This window comes from Ailuropoda melanoleuca, chromosome 5 (assembly GCF_002007445.2).
Source record: "Ailuropoda melanoleuca isolate Jingjing chromosome 5, ASM200744v2, whole genome shotgun sequence".
Taxonomy (NCBI): Eukaryota; Metazoa; Chordata; class Mammalia; order Carnivora; family Ursidae; genus Ailuropoda; species Ailuropoda melanoleuca.
The window spans coordinates 60204266-60226497 of record NC_048222.1 but is presented as its reverse complement, the minus strand read 5'-3'; the positions used below and the strand labels follow the sequence as shown (position 1 = coordinate 60226497).

General features: G+C 40.8%; 1 protein-coding gene across 2 annotated transcripts; it reads left to right on the top strand.

Annotated features, from left to right (window-relative positions):
- SPATA5L1 (spermatogenesis associated 5 like 1) lies at positions 1 to 21994 on the top strand. 2 transcript variants are annotated; one of them, XM_002927900.4, is made up of 8 exons: positions 6 to 1248; positions 2878 to 3063; positions 9809 to 9967; positions 13291 to 13500; positions 14011 to 14203; positions 18540 to 18670; positions 19971 to 20096; positions 21687 to 21994. In XM_002927900.4, exons 1-8 carry the CDS (start codon positions 151 to 153, stop codon positions 21852 to 21854), a joined length of 2271 nt encoding a protein of 756 aa, XP_002927946.3. In that variant the 5' UTR covers positions 6 to 150; the 3' UTR covers positions 21855 to 21994. The 2 variants fall into 2 exon arrangements, 1 of the variants encoding a protein (XP_002927946.3); XR_004625667.1 differs by lacking the exon at positions 21687 to 21994 and having other exon boundaries at positions 1 to 1248; positions 14011 to 14235.
- The last annotated feature ends 238 nt before the right edge of the window (positions 21995 to 22232 follow it).

The window sequence follows — 22232 nt, the reverse complement described above, 5'->3', positions numbered from 1 at the left end:
GCCCTTTCAGCCTCCACTCCTGGACTAGCACCAGTCATCTCTGGCGCATGCGCGTCACCTGCTTCCGGCCGAGGAGCGCGGTGTACCCGTTTTTCCGGCCCTGGTGGAGTTCCTGCCCGGCTTTCCTCGGTTCGGGCTTTTCTGTGTGCAATGGCTCCGGAGTCAGGTTCCTTTCCCCAAGAGCCGCTCTTAAAGGTGCTACCCTTAGACCCTAGGGACCGCGGGACCCAGCGCTGTCGCCTGGGCCCAGCCGCCTTCCGCACCTTGGGCGCACACTTGGGCTCGGCGGTGAAGATCTCTCTGCCTGACGGCGGCTCCTGTCTCTGCACTGCCTGGCTGCGGCGGGACGGAGCAGATGGCTTTGTGCAACTGGATCCGCAGTGTGCGAGTCCCGGGACGGCTGTGGGGGCTTCAGGGTTCCGGGGGAGTCTCAGCTTAAGCAGCCTCCGCCTAGTGCCTTGCCCGTCCCTGCGGCTCCTCACCGTGTGGCCGGTGTTGCGGGAGGGAGTAGGCGCACCCGGTGCCATGAATCCAGCCGCGGTGCTGGAGGCGGCCCAGGAGCTTCTGAGGAACCGACGGGTCTCCCGGGGCCACGTGGTGGCCGCTCCACCGGGGGCCCCCGGCCCCGTGGCCGCGCTACACGTCGTTAGCGGGGCGCCTAACCCGGATCCGGCCGGCCTGGTCACCCCTCGAACCCGCATCTGTCTTAGCGGGGTGCCTCCGTCGGAAGCGAAGCCGCCGCCGCCGGAGGTGCCCTTGGGGGGCCTTTCGGAGGCGGCCGACTCGCTGCGGGAGCTCCTCAGCCTTCCTCTCCGCTACCCTCGCACCTTGGCGGCCCTGGGGCTAGCAGTGCCTCGCGGGGTGCTCCTGGTGGGTCCCCCCGGAGTGGGCAAGACTCAGCTGGTGCGGGCGGTGGTCCGGGAAGCCGGCGCGGAGCTGCTGGCAGTGAGCGCCCCCGCACTCCAGGGCGCGCGGCCCGGGGAGACCGAGGAGAACGTGAGGCAGGTCTTCCAGCGCGCGCGGGAGCTGGCCAGCCGCAGACCCACCCTCCTCTTCCTGGACGAGGTGGACGCCCTGTGTCCCCGGCGGGGCGGCCCACACCGAGCCCCCGAGAGCCGCGTGGTGGCCCAGGTGTTGACGCTGCTGGACGGCATCAGTGGGGACCGCGAGGTGGTGGTTGTGGCGTCCACCAACCGGCCGGACGCCCTAGACCCAGCGCTGCGCCGACCGGGGAGATTTGACCGAGAGGTAACTGAGACTGGGCTGTCATTCCCTTGTCCTTGGAACCAAGGCCTCTTCAGGCTTCGGTTGGCTGCCCTGAGGGCTTTGCCGCTTAGGTTTGGCAGTCAGGCTGGAGTGGGGCTTTTTGTAATGCAGAAAACGTTCTCTGCTCTCGTGATACGTGAGACGGGACCTGTTTTACCCCAGAGTCGAATTGTTCCGAGAAGCAAGGTGGCCTTTAGGGAATAATTTTGTTGTGCAGGTCGTGAAGATGAGTACAATTGGCAATGTTTTTAAGGGAACTAGGTCAGCTGTAAGCATATTAAACTCTTGTGGATTTGGAATAAATTTATTTAAAGTAGGATAACCTCAAGAAATAAGTTTGTTGAAATAAAAAGGGAGAAGGCAGGAAAGAACTAAATCAAACCAGGCATTAACTCTTCTGGGTTTATTCATTCCTTGTCAGGACACCAGCATCCTGTCCCACGAGTGAGAAATAACCACAATTGCTCCGAGTTGCCAGGAAGATTGAGTATTCAAAGCTGGCCTCTATTTTATAAGCTTTAGTCCCAAATTGATTCTTTTTTTTCTTTTTTTAAAGATTTTATTTATTTATTTGACAGAGAGACAGCCAATGAGAGAGGGAACACAAGCAGGGGGAGTGGGAGAGGAAGAAGCACACTCCCAGCAGAAGAGCCTGATGTGGGTCTTGATCCCAGGACTCTGGGATCACACTTTAAGCGGAAGGCAGATGCTTAAGGACTGAGCCACCCAGCCGCCCCCCAAATTGATTCCTGATTAAATAGTTTGAATAGCGATTTCTAAAGAGATAGATGATAATTGCACACTTTTAGCTTAATCTGTGCAGAACTTGAGCAGATTTCTTTTTTGCACCACCTAGTACTTGTCTCTTGACTAAAATCCTTAAGAGCAGGGACCTAGACTATCTGGTTTACTGTTGCATCCCTGGCTTACAGAACTTGCCCAATTTACAATGGTTCAAATTAATGGTTTTTCAACTTTACGATGGTCTGAAAGCTATACGCATTCAGTAGAAAGCATTCTGAATTTTTAATTTTGATCATTTGCCAGGCCAGTGATATGCAGTGAGTTGCCCACTTATGGTGCTGGACAGCCACAAGATCATGAGGGCAAACAGTCAACATTGACCACCATTTTATACCCATGCAAACATTCTGTTTTTCAGTTTCAATACAGTATTCAATAAATTTTATGAAATATTCAAAACTTTATTATAAAGTAGACTTTGTGCTAGATGATTTTGCCCAAACAGGTTAATGTAAATGCTCTGAGCACATTTAAGTTGGCTAGGCTAAGCTGTGATATTTAGTAGCTTAGGTATATTAAATGCATTATCCACTTACTATAATTCCAATTTATGGATTTATTGGGATGTAACCCCATCTTAAGTTGAGGAAGATCTGTATGTAATTTTCCTTGTGCAACTATCTAGCCATTGTTACTCCTCTGGAAGATTAGGATTTTAATATATTCAGAATCTATGGTATGTTTAAGAGTACATAGTTCTGCTTCCAGATTTGTTCACTAAGTTATATACATTTGAGAGGATAAAAATACTACATAATATTTTGAACTGTGGAAACTTTAATTTTTCTTTATTTGCTTTGCATATAGGTTGTCATTGGGACACCCACGCTTAAACAAAGAAAGGCAATACTCCAAGTGATTACCTCAAAGATGCCCATCTCCAGCCAAGTCGATTTGAGCCTCCTTGCAGAAATGACAGTTGGCTATGTTGGTGCAGACCTGACTGCACTTTGCAGGGAGGCTGCCCTGCATGCTCTCCTTCATAGTGAGAAGGTAGGAGTATTGATGTATGACCCTGTATATTGATCTTTTCATTCTCATAACAAACGAATTTAGGGATTAAACAAGTGGTAAGTACTTTTTCTTGGAACTTTTGATACCTTCCACAGCTATTACTTACAAATATTTTTACATCTCATCTCCCTGGGACTAGCACATGACTGAAGTGGGGACAGAGGGCTCCCAGGTCTACCAGGGCATGTTCCCTCATTCCCATAGTAACTCCCTAGTGCCAAAGCCCAGAGCAGCCAGGAAAAAGGCAGTGTGGCTCCAGAACAGTCAGACATATTTCTTTTTAATTTTTCTTTATTTTGAAGCAATTTCAGACTTAGAGAAAAGTTGCAAAAATACTACAAAGAATTTCTGTATTTACTTTACCCAGATTCTCCGAATGTAGCTTTTTACCAGTTTTACTTTCTCTCTCTTCATCTGTGTTTTTATATATATCTACATATAGATATAGTTCTCTTCTTACATATATATTTTTTTTGTGAAACATTTGAGAATATATTGCAGCCATGATGGCCCTTTAGTCTTAAAATCTTAAGTGTATATTTTCTAAAACAAAGACTTCAACCACAGGACAATTATCAAGGAAATTAACAGACACGATGCTTTTACCCAATATCTATAGACCTTATCCAGATTTCACTGTCTGTCCCACTAATTTCCTTTATAGCAGAAATTTTAAAAGTAAAAAAGTAATAATCCAAGATTACACATTGCATTTAGTTATCATGATTTCTTATTGTTCTTCTTTTTTTTTTTTTTTTAAAGATTTTATTTATTTATGTGACAGAGAGACAGCCAGCGAGAGAGGGAACACAGCAGGGGAGTGGGTGAGGAAGAAGCAGGCTCCCAGCGGAGGAGCCTGATGTGGAACTCGATCCCGGAATGCTGGGATCACGCCCTGAGCCAAAGGCAGACGCTTAACGACTGCGCTACCCAGGCGCCCCTTATTGTTCTTCTTTTTAAAAATATTTTATTTATTTTAGAGAGAGAGAGACAGCATGAACAGGAGGGGCAGAGGGAGAAGGAGAGAGAATCTCAAGCAGATTCCCTGGAGTCTGACGCAAGGCTCAATCCCAGGACCCTGAGATCATGACCTGAGCTGAAACCAAGAGTTGGACAGTCACTTAATTAACTGAGCCACCCAGGCGCCCCAGTATTCTTTATCTACAACCATTCTTTAGTCTTTTCTACGGCTACCTTTTTAATTTTAATTTTTAATTTTTTAAAAAGATTTTATTTATTTATTTATTTGAGAGAGAGATCGTGCGAGCTGGGGGAGGAACAAAAGGAGAGGGACAAGCAGACTCCATGCTGAGTGTGGAGACTGACATGAGGCTGGATCCCACAACCTTGAGATCATGACCTGAGCTGAAACCAAGAGTTGGTTGCTTAACTGGCTGAGTCACCCAGGTGTATGGCTAACTTTTTAAGACTACTGGTCATTTATTCTGTAGACTATTCCTTAGTTTTGGTTTGACTGATGTTTCCTCATGATTTGATTCAGCTTTTGCATTTGGGACAGGAGGATCACAGAAATACTGTTTTTTGGTTTTTTTTTAGAACATTGAGTCTTTTTTTTTTTTTTTTTAAGATTTTATTTATTTATTTCAGAGACAACTAGCGAGAGAGGGAACACAAGCAGGGGGAGTGGGAGAGGAAGAAGCAGGCTCCCAGGGGAGGAGCCTGATGTGGGGCTCGATCCCAGAACCCTGGGATCACGCCCTGAGCCGAAGGCAGACGCTTAACGACTGCGCCACCCAGGCACCCCAGAAATACTCTGTTCTCATTGCATCTGTTTTTTCCTTTCTTATTAATAAATAAATATTTTGTGGAGAAGATAACCTTTTCTAACCAGAAGAAGATTGGGCTGGAATTTTTATTTAAGTTTGTCTTTGAGGGGTGCCTACGTGGCTCAGTCAGTTAAGTGTCTGCCTTTGGGTCAGGTCATGATCCCAGGGTCCTGAGATCGAGCCCCGCATCCGTCTCCTTGCTCAGCGGGGAGTCTGGTCTTCCCTCTCCTCCCCACTCATACTCTTTCTCGCTATCTCTGTCTCTATCTCTCAAATAAGTAAATAAAATCTTTAAATTTGTCTTTGAGATTGAAATCTTTGATTCATGACTACCTTTCTTAAAAATATTTAGGATGTTAGCTTAAATATAATAGTTTTCAACACTATTGAAAATAGTTTTCAACACCATTGAAAACACATTGGAAAATCTCTTCACTTTGTATGTAATAAGTAATTGTAATCCTTAATCTCTAAACCCTTTCAGAAAAAAATTAATTTCAGTACCTTGAGGATTCTGAGATGAAGTTTGCAATCTCTGTTGTAACTATTATAACATTAACATTGTCCTTTCTTTGATCTTGTAATTTTTAAAAACTAATTTGAGTTTGTTTAAATTATAAGAGGATGATTTATCATCCAAACTTTTAAAAACCTTTTTACCTATATAATTTACATCCTTCCTCATTTCCATTTATTTTTACACGTACACTGAAGGTGGGGAAGGAGTTAGGTGAACTTGTAAGTTTTCTTCTGAGTTGAGAACCAAAGCTGCTTGAACACTGAATGACACTTTTCATGGGTAGAGGTGTGAGACTCTATGCCTTAGGAAGGGAGGAGGAGAGTACCAGGGGCTGGGAAGGGAGATTTACATTTAGTATTCCCTCTGCTTTGAGGTTCCAGGTTTGACCTTAAGCCCCCTGGCTTAGGTGGACCAGCCAGCTGCTACTTCAGGAGGGGCCTGTCCAGGCATAGTGACCACAAGTGATGACTGAGTTCATAAACAACCAGGGGAAGTGGAAGGAAGAAAGGCAAAAAGGAAGAAGGGACAGGCACCTTGGAAGGTACTGGCTTCGTCTTTTTCTTCTTTGCCCTTCAGGCAGCTGAGGGGCTGGGGCCGCTACCAGGGCAAACAAGGGATGTGTTAAAATTTGTTCAGCTTTTTGTGAAGTCTCTTATTAAAGGATTAGAAATATAGTTTAATACATACACATATATACACAGAGGGAAAAGAATTTTATCTGCCTGGAAGGGTTATGACAGTAAAGTGAAATAATGTACGTATAAGTGATCTTAGTTGGTGTTACTTAAAAATTAATTAGTGTTCAGGTACCCAACATCTAATACTGCTAGTAGTAAAAAAAAAAAAAAAAAGTGCTATTATAAAAAATTATTTAATATTGTTCTTCGTGAGAAATTAAATCAGATAAAAACATTGTAAAGAAAGTAAAAATTGGGGCGCCTGGGTGACTCAGTTTCTAAGTGTCTGCCTTCAGCTCAGGTCATGATCCCGGGGTCCTGGGATCGGGCTCTGTGTTGGGCTCCCTGCTCAGTGGGAAGCCTGCTTCTCTCTCTCCCACTCCCCCTGCTTGTGTTCCCCCTCTCGCTGTGTCTCTCTGTGTCAAATAAATAAAATATTTAAAAAAAAAAAGTAAAAATTGCCCAAAATCTACCTCCCAGAAATTATAATTTTTAGGAATGTTGTTCAAAATAGCTCTATACATATATATGCACATATATAATTTTATATAAATGAGATAAAGTAGTTCGTTGTCAAAACTGGGAATTTTGGGGGGCACCTGGGTGGCTCAGTCGGTTAAGCATCTGCCTTCACCTCAGGTCATGATCCTGGAATCCCGGGATCGAGTCCCACATTCGGCTCCCTGCTCAGTGGGGAGTCTGCTTCTCCCTCTCCCTCTGCCCCTCACCCCCGTTCATGTGCTCTCTCTCTGTCTCTGAAATATATAAAATCTTAAAAAAAAGAAAAGAAAAGAAAAGAAAATGGGAATTTTCTGACAACGTTCAGAATTTAATAGGAGGGCAAATCTTAAATATAATACAGATATTATAAATATAAGCAGTTTCTAACAAAAAATCTTCACTAGAATGATCAAAGGAATTACAAGAAAGATTCTCTAAAATATAAACTTAAACTGAAGATGACTTTTTTTTTAAGATTTATTTATTTTAGAGAGAGAGAGAGACAATGTGCAGTGGTGTTGGGGGGGTGGCAGAGGGAGAGAGAGTCTTAAGCAGACACCATACTGAGCTTGGAGCCCAAGACAGAGCTGGATCTCACAACCCTGATTTCAGGACCTGAGCCACAAGAGTTCTATGCTTAACCAACTACCCAGGCTCCCCAAACATGGCCTTTCTAAGCATAACATAAAACCTAATGGTCAGAAAGGAAATGATCTATTAATTTGACCATTTGGGGATGGCAAAACAATAAGTAAACAAAGGACAAGAGGCAGACTGGGAGAAATACTTTTGGCCTATGACAAAAGGACCAATTACCTTGATATAGAAAGAATTCTCATAAATCAATAAGGAAAGACCAACAATCCAAGAGAAAATGGGTAATAAAATAAGAAGAAGAAGTAGACAGTAAAAGGATTACAAATAGCCAGTAAACATGAAAAATCCTTTACTTTCTTTAAAAATTAATCTCTTTCTGGGGCGCCTGGGTAGCGGAGTCGGTTGCCCGTCGGACTCTTATTAGCTCAGGTCCTAATCTCAGGGTTGTGAGATGAGCCCTTCCTTGGGTGTGGTCAGTGCAGAGTCTACTTGAGATTCTCTCTCCCTCTCCCTCTGCCTCTCCCACATGCTCTCTTTCTCACCGTCTCTCTAAAATAAATAAATAAATCTTAGTATATGTACTGCTGAAGCAAACAATAAATCTTTAAAAAATTAATCTTTTTCAGTTTTTTTTAACTCTTTATTCTGAAATAATTAAAAAGTTTAGGGAAAGTTGCAAAATAGAGAAATCTTGCTAAACCCTCCATCCAAATTCACCAGTTTTTAACATTTTGCCAAATTAGCTTTATCAGTCTCTCTGTGTCTTTTCTCTGTCTCTAAATGTATATGTATACACATATTGCATATTTTTTCTGAATCAGTTGAAGATGGGTTGCATACACCATAACCCATTCATTATCCATTTCCTAAGAAAAAATATGTCCCCATATAAGACCACAGTATGGTTATGTGTAATCATTATATTCAGGAAATTTAACATGGATACAAAACATTATCAGATCTACAGTCCATACTCTGATTTTGGTAGTTGTCTCGATCTTTTTAGCATTTTTTTCCCTCCATTTCAAGATCTAGTTCAGGGATAACATTGTGTTTAGTTTTTAGTTTTTTGTTTTTTTTTTTTTAAGATTTTATTTATTTATTCATTCGACAGAGATAGAGATAGCTAGCGAGAGAGGGAACACAAGCAGGGGGAGTGGGAGAGGAAGAAGCAGGGCCCCAGCGGAGGAGCCTGATGTGGGGCTCGATCCCAGAACACCGGGATCATGCCCTGAGCCAAAGGCAGACGCTTAACCGCTGTGCCACCCAGGTGCCCCTAGTTTTTAGTTTCTTTTAATCCACAATTCTCCCTTTGCTTTTTCTTTTTTTAAGAGGGAGAGAAAGCATGCGGGCGGGGTGCAGAAGGGGAGAGAGAATCCTAAGCAGGCTCCATGCCCAGCATAGAGCCCAACACAGGGCTTGATCTCACAACCCTGAGATCATGACCTGAACCGAAACCAAGAGTTGGAAGCTTAACCGACTACACCACCCAGGCTCCCCAGCTTTCTTTTTAATGAGTTACTTTACATTGACAGTTTTTAAGGATACAGGTCAGTGATTTTATAAAATGTCTCAATATGGGTTTGTCTACTATTTTTTCATAGTCAGATTCAGGTTACACATGCCGGTTTGGAATACTCCGTAAGTGATGGTATGTCCTTCTTAAGGTATCACATGCAAAGTCACAGGATGTCTGCCTGCCCCTCAGTGGTGATGTCCCTAATCAGTGATTGATTGGTGTGATCAAACAGAGTTTTGTTCAGTTTCTCCACTGTGTAGCTGCTATTTTTCCCTTTGCAAATAATAAGAAATCTGTGAAGATACCCTTTGAGATCATGTTCCTTGTCCCACTTCCTCTTCCCTTATTAAACCATGGGTGATTCTTGCCCCAAACAGCCTTTATTATATGTGATTATAAAAAAGCTGATTTTCTAATTCCATATTCTACCTCACTCTTGATTGAAGAAATTCACACAATAGTGAGTACCATTTCCTCTGTCACACTGGCAGAAATTTACGTCTGGTAATGCCCAGTGCTGGAGAGGTATGGGAAGAAGAGCTTTATATTAGCAGTGCAGCTTTGAGGGCAGTGTGGTAGTACCTGTCACAATCGTGAATGTGCCTTCTACTTGGAGGAAATAGTATATAAAATACTTGAACATGTGCACAAACATTTTCAGCTGTACCTTTGTTTTTGATAAAAGACTGGAAACAACGTAATGTTCAATAGAAGGATGCATTTAAACTATGGTACACTCATACTCTAGTGTCTTTTGCAGTTGTCAGAAAGAGTGAGGTTGAACTATATTAATATGAGAAGATTTCTAGTGTAAGTGAAGAAAAGTACAGGTTAATTTGTACAGTAGGGTCCCACTTATGTATCTGGGTGTATGTATCCAGACTGTCATGAAACACTGCTGGATACACAGGAAATGGTTGACATCCTCTAGAGATGAATAGTGGGGAGAGCTGGGGAAGGAGACATTTAATTCTTTTGTCTTGTGTGTGAGATTTTTTATGATAAAATAGATTTATAAATTCAAAAGAAGAGTTTTTTAAAAAAATAATTGTGCTCCTGTACCACAAAAAAAGGCCCGTGTAATTTTTGGTCTGATTTTGCTTTTTGGGGCATACTTCTTCAGAACAAGGACAACCCGGCTGTTGATGAAGCCGACTTCCTCGAAGCTTTTAAAAAGATTCAACCCTCATCATTTCGAAGTATTGTTGGACTGATGGACATCAAGCCTGTTGGCTGGGAGCAGATTGGTGGCCTTGAAGATGTCAAGCTGAAGTTAAAACAGGTGAACTAGAGAGTTCGCTGATGCCAGTGGAATGGTAGGGTTTAACTGTGCCACTTTTGTGGTGAAGACAAATTGCACTCGCTGAGACTTTCTTGCTGCCATCAGTCATGCCATCCTAACATCACAATCCAAGGGGCCCTTTTCAGGCCTGGTTTGACTGGCCTTCTATAGGCATCAAATACCTCACCCTTGTTTTGTTTGTTTTTGCTTTAAAGGCTTTATCTCATAGAATGGGGTCAGCAGACTTTTCTGTAGAGGGCCAGAGAGTAAATATTTAGGCTTTGTGGGCCATCCAGTCTGTATTGCAACCACTCATCTCTGTCTTCATGGCATGGAAGCAGCCATAGATAATACGTAATCAATCAGTACTTGTGTTTTGGTGGAACTTTATTTATGGATACTGAAACCACGTAATTTTCACACATCACAAAATATTCTTTTGACTTTTTTCCCAAGCATTTAAAAATGTAAAAATGATTCTTAGTTTGTGGGTGGTAAAATACAGATTTTTAGTTTGTAGGCCGGAGTTTGCCCTGGGACTAGTAAAAGCACAAAATTATAGTACACAGTATGGCCTGGGTGGGTACTGGTTCTCACTGTGGATGCTGAGGGACACGACTCTCCGGATGCTCTCACTTGCATTTCAGTTTCGCAATTAATTTTGTTAATTTACCTTCAGGTGATCCTGCCATAAGGAACTAGGTTTCTGTAACTGCCCATACAAAAGACTGATTTAGAAGTATCACATACATACATACATACCTACATTTATTTATTTATTTATTTATTTATTTATTTATTTATTTATTTATTTATTTATTTATTTCTAGAAGCTATTTTTGCATTGAATCGTAGAATCCTTGTGTCCATGAATCAGTGCATTTATGATATTCCCTAATTTTTTACATGCATCGTCTCATGTAATCTTCACGAAGTACATAAGAGATTAGCCACACCTTCCTGTTACAGACACTCTTTAGCTTTGAGATGTTAAGCTTTCCTGCCTTTCTGAACACCCCTTTCCCATACCTTAAATGTTAGTGCTTCAGGTACCTTGGAGGCCTCTTGTTGGATTTTGTGAGTACATGATCTTCTATCCAGGCTTCAGCTGTCCCCTGAAAACTATTAACTTGAAAATCTTTATATCCAATGCAGATAGTTCTTTCGATCATCAGAATTGCTTAGCTTCTTGCCTACCAGGCGATCTACAGGGAACTCAAACTTAGCATGTCCAAAACTCAGCTAATGAGTCCCACCTCCATACCTGGTTTCCCTACCTCTGTGAGCACAGCCAGCCACCCACGTCCTAAGTCAGAAACCCATCTTCTAGGGGCGATTGGGTGGTTCAGTTGGTTGAGCGTCTGACGCTTCGTTTCAGCTCAGGTCATGATCTCAGGCCTGTGGGATTGAGACCCATGTTGGGTTCTGTGCTCAGTGCACAGTCTGCTTTAGACTTTTCCTCCCTCTTCCTCTCTCTCTGCTCCTTCCCCTCCCTGCTCAGGCACTTTGTCTCTCTCTCCAAAATAAATAAATAAAATCTTCCCAAAAAAAAGAAAAAAGAAAGAAAGGAAAAAAACCCGTCTTCTAAATGCATGGGTCATGTCATACATAGGTGTAACTTCCCCTGTGGATGGAGAACATAGTCCCTGCATAAAAGAGTTACACTTCATGTTTCATGTCCATCCCTTCAACACCATTGCCACTGCCTGTGACACATCCGGCTTTATTATTTTTATAGTCTGAGTCGTTACAAGAGACTTCTTTTTTTTTTTTAAAGATTTTATTTATTTATTCGACAGAGATAGAGACAGCCAGCGAGAGAGGGAACACAAGCAGGGGGAGTGGGAGAGGAAGAAGCAGGCTCATAGCGGAAGATCCTGANGGGGCTCGATCCCATTACGCCGGGATCATGCCCTGAGCCGAAGGCAGACGCTTAACCACTGTGCCACCCAGGTGCCCCTACAAGAGACTTCTAACTGGTCTCCCTCTTCTGGTTTTATTTCTTTCCAGTCTATTCTCCATACCGCTTCCTCAGTGTTGACTTAAACTTTCAAGGTGCAGCACAACTCTATTGCTCCTTGCTTCCCCTACTCTCCCCTCTGTTCCTGCTTACTGGTGAGATGAATTAGAGTTTCGTGTGTCTCTGTGTGTACTGTTCCTTCTCTGGGGAATGCCCTTTGCTGGCCTCATTGTTAGTTTACAAGTCCGTCTTGCCAACTAAACTCTGAGTTCCCTTGGTACAGGATCTTATCCTTTTTTGTAGAAAGGCAAGACATCAGTAGTTCAGAGTTTGCACTTCTTGATGGACACTGCCTGGCGGCAGCCTGAGCTCCACTGCCTCACTAGAAATAAGATCTGGGCAGGTTACTTTTGTAAGCCTGAGCTTCTGCATCTGTAAAATCATGACAATAATAAAATCACCTAGCTCAGAGATAAAGGGGACTTGTTTACTGTTTAGTTAACAATTGTGGAGTGCCGACTTTTTGAAGGTATCATTCTAGGTGTGGCTATTTAGAGGTGAACTTTATTTACATTCTTTTTTTTTTTTTAAGATTTTATTTTTATTTATTTATTTGACAGAGATAGAGACAGCCAGTGAGAGAGGGAACACAAGCAGGGGGAGTGGGAGAGGAAGAAGCAGGCTCATAGCAGAGGAGCCTGACGGTGGGGCTCGATCCCACAATGCCAGGATCACGCCCTGAGCCGAAGGCAGACGCTCAACCGCTGTGCCACCCAGGCGCCCCACTTTATTTACATTCTAGCAGGAGCAGAATGACAAACCCAACATGGAAAAATAATAATTTCAGATAGTGAATGAGTAAGTGCTCCCAAAGTAAAAGATGGGCAGTGGTGTAGACTGGCTGTGGGAGGTGGAGGGAGGGGTCTGCTTTAACTAGAGTGGTTAGGGAAGACCTCTCCAAGGAAATGACATTTGAGCTGAGACTGAATGATGAGGGATGGCCACACAGAGATCTTAAAGGAATGTTCACAAAGAGAGAATAGCAAATAAAGGCCCTGAGATGGGAACAGACTGGGGTATTTGGGAAGTAGGCTATGTAAAGCCTTGTAATCACTGGCAGGAAGGATTTGGATTTTATTTTAATTCTGATGGGAAGTCATTGAAGGGTTTTAAGCAAGAAATGATGTGACCTGACTTAGGTTATAAGATCACTGGTTGCTGCATGGAGAATGGTCTGCATTTCCAGCTCATAACAGATACCTAAGAATTGTTGAGTGAACAAATGAATTTACTGAATTATTGGATGTTTTATCATTATACTAACTGTCTCTTATTGTATACATCCCTTTTTGTGTACTTACAGAGTATTGAGTGGCCTCTAAAATTCCCTCGGGAATTTGTCCGGATGGGGCTGACACTACCAAAGGGAGTTCTCCTGTATGGTCCCCCTGGATGTGCTAAAACCACACTGGTGAGGGCGCTGGCCACAAGCTGTCATTGCTCTTTTGTTTCTGTGAGCGGTGCTGATCTCTTTTCTCCTTTTGTTGGAGACTCAGAAAAAGTCTTGTCTCAGGTTTGTTTGTTTATTTTCCCCCATGTAGTTAAGTGTCCTTTTGAATTTTCATGGCATGCTTTAAGGATAAACCTTAGTTATTAAAAATATTACTGGCCCTTTTTTTAATTAGAAAAATTATATGTATTTGTTTATAGAAAATTTAGAAAATATACGACAGTGTTAGACAAGAAATCCTTTGTAATCTATCTCCTATTAACATTTTGGTGAACTTGCTTTATTTTTTTTGTTTTTCTTTTAAAATTGAGGGTAGTTTGTATCTTTATCATGATTTTTTAATCATTATCACTTTTACAACTCCATACATTAAATGCTTTTTGAAAATATGATTTCTAACCTGTATGTAATACTGTATTGTTTTTTGTTCTATTTATTTATACCCCAATTCTTAGACATTTAACATCTTTTTTTTAATATATTTTAAAAATTCGAAGTAGTGCAGAAAGCATACATTCACTGGAATATTAAATAGTGTGTGGCTTTTTGATAATTTTATTTTCCTAACCAAAGGTGTTTCGACAAGCAAGAGCAAATACTCCAGCAATTGTGTTTTTGGATGAGATTGATTCAATCTTGGGCTCTCGATCCATCAGCAAAACAGAATGTAGTGTTCAAGAACATGTTCTTTCTGTTCTTCTGAATGAACTAGATGGTGTAGGACTGAAGACTACAGAGAGAAGAGGAAGTAAATCAGATCAACAGGGTAAATACAAGGAGCTGAAAAAAAGCAAAGAGGTATTTATTAGCCAGAATATACCACAAACCCAGGCGAGCATTAAATACAGTGCATATGCACTAGCTTTTCCTATGCTGGACTCATCTCGTAGAAAGAATTATATAATTGCAGTTTGACTCTGTTTGGATTTCTACACACCTGCTAACAATTGTGATTTGCCTAGGAAGGAGGTAAATTTTATAATAAGTTATCTCAAATATATATGAATGTCAGTTTTACTTTTAAGACTTAGAAATATAACTTTACATATTGCTAATAGAAAAGGGAGCTTATTCTTATTTTTATACCCTAAAGAACCAGTGTTCATCCCTTCCTAAAAATTTTTGTATGAAACAAAACATTGTTATAACCAATGATCGCAGTAATTCAAAACTTCCAGTTTTCTTGAGGAATGGGTTTCCTTGGTTATAATGAAATTAAAATGACTTTGGAAGTCCCTTCCTCCCTTTCTGAATCTCTTCCTACATAGAGTTTGATATCCTTAAGTTACCAATGGATAATTTTTCTTTTATTCCTTCCTTGTTTTTACTTGTTTCCCATTTGAAAAATAATTCCATAGAAGGAGAGTCTTAGAGCTCCTTAGGAACATGTGACACTAGAATTTGAAGGGACCCAGGAGATTTTTTTTTTTTTTTAAAGATTTTTATTTATTTATTTGACAGAGAGACAGACAGCCAGCAAGAGAGGGAACACAAGCAGGGGGAGTAGGAGAGGAAGAAGCAGGCTCCTAGCAGAGGAGCCTGATGTGGGGCTCGATCCCAGAATGCTGGGATCACGCCCTGAGCCAAAGGCAGACGCCTAACGACTGAGCCACCCAGGCGCCCCCCAGGAGATTTTCTAATCAAGTTTTCTCATAATGCAGAAATGCCTTCTACAGTATCTGACAGGTGTTCACTCAGCCTCTGCTAAAATACTTGCAGATACAGGGAACTCACTACTTTGAGAGATCACATAACTGGGGAACTACTATGATTATTCAGTTCAATTAAAAAATTTTTTTTAGTTCTAGCGTAGTTAACGAGTGTGTGTGTGTGTGTGTGTACGCATTACATTTTCTTTACCCATTCATCTGTTGAGAGACACTTGGCTGCTTCCGTAATTTGGCTATTGTAAATAATGCTGCAGTAAACTTAGGGATGCATATATCCCTTCAAATTAGTGTTTTCTTAGTCTTTGGTAAATACCCAGTAGTGTGATTACTGGATCATAGAGTAGTTCTTTTTTTTTTTTTTTTTTTTTTTTAAAATTTTTTTTTATTTATTCGACAGAGATAGAGACAGCCAGCGAGAGGGAACACAAGCAGGGGGAGTGGGAGAGGAAGAAGCAGGCTCATAGTGGAAGAGCCTGATGTGGGGCTCGATCCCATAACGCCGGGATCACGCCCTGAGCCGAAGGCAGACGCTTAACCGCTCTGCCACCCAGGCGCCCCAGAGTAGTTCTGTTTTTAATTTTTTGAGGAACTTCCATACTGTTCTACAAGGTGGCTGCACCAGTTTGCATTCCCACCAGCAGTGCACAAGGGTTCCTTTCTCTCTACAGCCTTGCCAACACTTGTTCTTTGTGGTTTTGATTTTAGCCATTGTGACAGGTGTGAGGTGATATCTCATTGTGGTTTTGATTTGCATTTCCCTAATGATGAGTGATACTGAGCTTCTTTACATGTATCTGTTGGCCATCTGTATGTCTTTGGAGAGATGTCTGTTCATGTCTTTTGCCCATTTTTAAATTGGATTATTTGTGTGCGTGTTGAGTTATATCAGTTCTTTATATATTTTGGATACTAATCCTTTATTGGATATGTCATTTGTAAATATCTTCTCCCATTCAGTAGGTTGTCTTTTAGTTTTATTGATTATATCCTTTGTGGTGCAGAAGGTTTTTATTTTGATATCGTCTCCCAATAGTTTGTTTTTGCTTTTGTTTCCCTTGCATCAGGGGACAAGAAAGATGTTGTTATGGGTAATGTCAGAGAAATTACTGCCTGTGCTCTCTTCAAGGATTTTTATGGTTTCAGGTCTCACATTTAGGTCTTTAATTGATTTTGAGTTTACTTTTGTGTTTGGTTTAAGAAAGTGGTCTAGTTTCAGGGTACCTGGGTGGCTCATTCGGTTAGGTGTCCAACTCTTGATTTTGGCTCAGGTCATGGTCTCCAGGTCGTGAGATCAAGCCCTGTGTCAGGCTCTGAGCTCTGCGGGCAGTCTGCTTAAGATTCTTTCCTTCTCCCCCTCCCTCTCTCTCTCTCCCCAGTCACACACACTCTCTCTTTCTCTCTCTCTCTCTCAAATAAATAAATAGATCTTAAAAAAAAAGAAGAAGAAGAAAAGAAAGTGGTCCAGTTTCATTCTTTTGCATGTTGCTGTCCAGTTTTCCCAACACCGTTTGTTGAAGAGACTATCTTTTCTCATTGCATATTCTTGCCTCCTCTGTCAAAGATTCATTGGCTGTATAATTGTGGGCTTATTTCTGGGCTTTCTTTTCTGTTCTGTTGATCTATGTGTCTACTTTTCTGCCAGTACCACACTGTTTTTGATGACTGTAGCTTTGTAATATAACTTAAAATCTGGAATTGTGATGCCTCCAGCTTTGTTTTTCTTTTTCAAGGTTGCTTTGGCTATTCAGGGTCTTTTGTGCTTTCCTACAAATTTTAGAATTGTTTATTCTAGTTCTGTGAAAAATGCTATTGGTATTTTTATATGGATTGCATTAAATCTTTGGGTAGCACGGACATTTTAACAATATTTTTCTTCAAATCCATGAGCATGGACTGTCCGTTTGTTTGGGTCATCTTCAGTTTCTTTCATCTGTGTTTTGTAGTTTTCACAGTACAGGTCTTTCACCTCCTTGGTTAAGTTTATTCCTAGATATTTTATTATTTTTGGTATAATTGTAAATGGGACTATTAATTTCTCTTTCTGTTGCTTTATTATTAATGTATAGAAATGCCACAGATTTCTGTACATTGTTTTTGTATCCTGTGACCTTACTGAATTCATTTATCAGTTCTGGTAGTTTTTTGGTGGAGTCTTTTGGGTTTTCTATAGAGAGTATCATCTCATCTGCAAATAGTGAAAGTTTGACATCTTCCTTGCCGATTCGGTCGCCTTTTATTTCTTTATGTTGTCTGATTGCTGAGGCTAGGACTTCTAGTACTATGGTGAATAACAGTGGTGAGAGTGGACATCCTTGTTTTGTTCCTGACCTTAGGGAAAAAGCTCTCAGTTGGTTTTTTTTACCATTGAGTATGATGTTAGCTGTGGGATTTTTTTTTTTTTTTATATGGCCTCTATTATGTTGAGGTGTGTTGCCTCTGAACCTACTCTGTTGAGGGTTTTTATCATGAAAGGATGTTGTCAAATGCTTTTTCTGCATCTGTTGAAATGATTATATGGTTCTTGTCCTTTCTCTTATTGACGTATCATGTTGGTTGACCACCCTTGCATCCCAAGAATAAATCCCATTTGATCATGGTGAATGATTATTTCAATGTATTGTTGGATTCAGTTTGCTAGTATTTTCTTGAGGATTTTTGTATCTATGTTCATCAGAGATACTGGCCTTTAGTTCTCTTTTTTTGTGGTATCTTTATCTGGTTTTGGTATCAGGATATGCTAGCCTCGTAGAATGAATTTGGAACCTTTCCTTCCTCTTCTGTTTCTTGGAATAGTTTGAGATAGGTATTGACTCTTCTTTAAATGTTTGGTAGAATTCACCTAAAAGGTCCTGGACTTTTGTTTGTTGGAAGTTCAGCAAACAATTTTGAATACTTAGCGTGTGTAAGGCTTTGCCCTGGCTGCTTTTATATATTTCTTGTCTTTATCTAATATTTACACATCTGTAGCTTATGTTGTCATATTTCTGCCTCTAGAAAGAAAAATTTAAAAAAGCAAAGGTAAATCTCTCTCTTGCAGGACATGAGAGCCAGAGTGATTCATAACCATACATCTGCACCTGTTAGTCACGTGCTCTGTCTTTTCAAGTCATCCACTTAGGTTCTAATCATTCTTTGGGGCTCAGGTGCATTCAGTAGGTGTTCTTTGCTGTTCTCTCCATTGGTTCTCATATGGAGAGATGTCCCTCAGGATTGGCCAGTCCCTTCACCACAGGCAAAGTAGTACCTTTGATTAATAATTTGTTTTGGCATATGTTGATATCACAAAGGTGGTCTGAATAGGAGGCATAAGCATTCCAGTTCCAAGAAAAGGATATGCTTATTTATTTAAAAATAAATAGACCTGATTTATAATTTCTTTAAAATTTAATAACAGCTTACTGACATTACTTTGTGTTGTGTGTTTTCCCTCAGAGTTCCAGGAAGTTTTTAATAGAAGTGTCATGATTGTTGCTGCAACAAATAGACCTGATGTGTTAGATGATGCCTTGTTACGACCTGGAAGATTAGATAAGATTATTTATATTCCACCCCCAGATGAAAAGGTAATCATTGTATGTTTAGTCTATGTGTGGATTCTTAACACATCAGTGTTTGAGCTTTAAGGAGCCTAGCAGAATTGGATCCCAAACTGGATACGCATGCACATAGTATGTCTTACACTGCGTTCTGCAATCTTTCTTGCCTGGTGGCCCTTCATAAAATCATAATTTTGATTGCTTTTGCTGGATACTCTTTTTCCAGAGAAACATAAGCCTTAAAGTAAAGTAGTTACCTTATTTCACTGTTGTGACATCCTCAAAATACTGAGCTTGTTAAGTCTAATCAACATTATTTTACGACTAGAAAGGAGGAATCCTAAAGTCTTAAAAGCGTTTTGGAGATAATTTGCAACAGTATCCTTATTTTATAGTGGGAAAGTCTGAGATTAGAGAGATTACACAATGTATCCATTGTCAAAGAACCAGTAAATCTTTGCCCTTAACATCCACAGCCACTGGGAGGGAATAGTTAAAGACAAAGAATAAATTTTTTCCTTCCTTCCTAAAAAAAAAAATTTTAAATGTCTATTTTTAAATTGTGTCTAGATAATTCATGTTTTTGCTTCTTAAACCATGTTTCATAACACTTTTTGTACCCAAAACAGGGACTCATCATGCCTCTTAAAGAAAAATACCTACAGTTGGCTATTTTAAGAATTATTATAGGGGCACCTGGGTGGCTCAGTCGGTTAAGCATCTGCCTTCGGCTCAGGTCATGATCCCAGGTCCTGGGATCGAGCCTCACGTTAGGCTCCCTGCTTAGTGGGGAGCCAGCTTTTCCCCCTCCTCCCCACTCATGCGCTCTCTCTCTCTCTCTTTCAAATAAATAAATACAATCTTAAAAAAAAAGAATTATTGTAAAAGTATTAAAAGTTTATCGTGTCATTATTTTTATCATTATCATATGAGCCATTGATGAGTTACTCTTCCTTGCCTCTTCAGAAGTGACTCTTATTGTTTAATTATTAAATAAATATAAACTTTTTTTTAAAGATTTTATTTATTCATTTGACAGAGCACAAGCAGGAGCAGCAGCAGGCAGAGGGAGAAGGAGAAGCAGGTTCCCTGATGAGCAGGGAGCCTGATACAGGACTCGATCCCAGGACCCTAGGATCATGATCTGGGCTGAAGGCAGATGCTTAAATGACTGAGCCACCCAAGGGTCCCCTGATTATTAAATACATATATACACTTCCTCTGTAGTATAACAGGAAACACTCACTTAAAATGTTTTAATATAGCTTTGTATCAAACATAAATGTTAAAAGATTATAAACATATTGTTTTAAATTTTTTTTTCCAGGGCAGGCTTTCTATTTTGAAAGTCTGTACAAAAAACATGCCAATGGGGCCTGATGTTTCCTTAGAAAACCTAGCAGCAGAAACCTGTTTTTTCTCTGGTGCCGATCTTGGAAACCTTTGCAAAGAAGTAAGTTAATTAGTGAAAGAACATATGGTTGAAATCATTTCTTCATGTATTCAGATCTTCATTCACTTGGAACCATTTACTAAAAGACTCCCATGTGCCAAGCACTGTGTAAGGTGAAACAGACAGATATGGCCTCTTCCCTTCCCTTCCCTTCCCTTCCAGAGCTTAACAGGTTTGTGGCAGGTTGCAGAGAGGTGAATTGTAATACTGCATTGGCAGTTGAAAATATGTGGTTTAGGGTGTTGTGGGAGCGCCTGGGAAGGGCACTGACCCAGACCCGGGGGCATCAGAGAAGGCTTTCTGAGAGAGGGCATGTATAAAGTGAAATTGGAAGGATGATGAGAGAGCTGACGAGGCTCAAGGGGGTGTGGGGAGGGTTGGTGTTGAGGCAGAGGGAACAAAATGTGCAGACGACTGGAAGGGGAGATAACTTGACACTGAAGAGCTGGACAGTGGCCAGATCACACAGGTCCTTGGAAGCCACTGTAAGGGATTTAGACTTAATTTTGAGAGCAAGAGAAGTTCTTGTAGGTATTTCCCTTTCCATAAACTTTTATTAAATGTACTATTCAGAAAAATGCACAGATCATAAGGATATAGTTCATTGAATTCACATAAAATGAACACACTTGTGTAACAAGAGAAAGAACATTATCAGTGCCCCAGAAGCCTCTCTTGAGGCTTTCCCAGTCTCCCTCCCAAAAGAGAACCAGACTCCTGACTTCCAGCACTGGAGATTAGTTTTGTCTGCTTTTGGGCCATATATACTTTTATGTTTGCTTCTTTAACTCAAGATTATGTTTGTGAAATTCATCTGTGGTTTTGCATATAGTGATAGTTTGTACATTTCCATCGCTTCATAATATTCTAGTTGATGAATATACTGCATTTATTCCTCCATTTTCTTGAACGTTTGGGTTACTACTTTTTTGTTATAAATTATGCTGCTATGAACAATCTTGTACATGTCTGTTAGTACATATGTGTAGATACATCTGTTTTACATATGTATGTACCTACAAAGGAATTGCTGGGTCATAGAGTATGTGTTTGATCTTTTCCTTTATGATCAGTGCTGTGAGGCCAGGAAGATAGTCTGTTGTCTTTAAATATATAAATGGGCTCACAGTGTATATATTTTGCTGCAACTTGCTTATTCTTTCTTCCCATTTAAGGCTAGAGTTTAATATAGAAGAAATTATGGTCTGTTAAGACAACTTTTAATCACCTTATTTAACTTTTTAAATTGTCATGAATATTAGAATTCTAAGAAGTGGGGCTGAGGTTTTTACCCTCAGATTTTGAAGTATTACCATAAATTGTGGGGCACCTGGGTGGCTTACTCAGTTAAGTGGCTGCCTTGGGCTCAGGTCATGGTCCCGGGGTCCTGGGATTGAGTCCCAAGTTGGGCTCCTCGCTCAGCACGGGAGCCTGCTTCTCCCTCTCCCTCTGCCCCTCCTCCCTGTTTGTGTTCTCTCTCTCTCTCAAATAAAAGAAATCTTTTTAAAAAGTTAAAAAAAATAAAGTGTTACCATAAATTGTTAAAAAAAATAATAAAGTACATTATTTCCTATTGTTTGTCTGTTATAGGCTGCCTTGCTGGCTCTGCAAGAAAATGGATTAGAAGCAACCACAGTGAAACAAGAGCACTTTCTAAAATCACTGAAGACTGTAAAGCCATCCTTAAGTCACGAGGACTTGACTTTATATGAAAACTTATTTCAGAAACAAGGATTTTCTAACTTAGAGGATATTTAAAAATTATGTTATATCCCTGACCAAGGATTAATTTAACTACAGACTTGCCCTGTGGTTTGTAGCTTCGCACTTTTAGAGTTTGTGTGTGTCATTTCCTGTAAATAAAAGACTTTGTACCTGATAAACTCAAGCTCATCTTATTTCTAAAAAGTATATTAAGATATCATAATTTGGGAAGAAAGTATTATGTATGTTGGCTTTTTTTTTTTTATAAGATTTTATCTATTTGTCAGAGAGTGCACAAGTGGGGGAGCAGCAGGCAGAGGGAGAAGCAGGCTCCCTGCTGAGCAAGGAGCCCGATGCAGAACTCGATCCCAGGACCCCAGGATCACGACCTGAGCCGAAGGCAGACGCTTAACCAACTGAGCCACCCAGGTG

Coding starts and splice junctions, on each gene's coding strand:
- SPATA5L1 (XM_002927900.4), top strand. CDS start 151: ATGGCTCCGGAGTCAGGTTCCTTTCCCCAAGAGCCGCTCTTAAAGGTG. Junction 3,064..9,808: donor CTCTCCTTCATAGTGAGAAG/GTAGGAGTATTG, acceptor ATACTTCTTCAG/AACAAGGACAACCCGGCTGT. Junction 14,204..18,539: donor AAGTAAATCAGATCAACAGG/GTAAATACAAGG, acceptor GTTTTCCCTCAG/AGTTCCAGGAAGTTTTTAAT.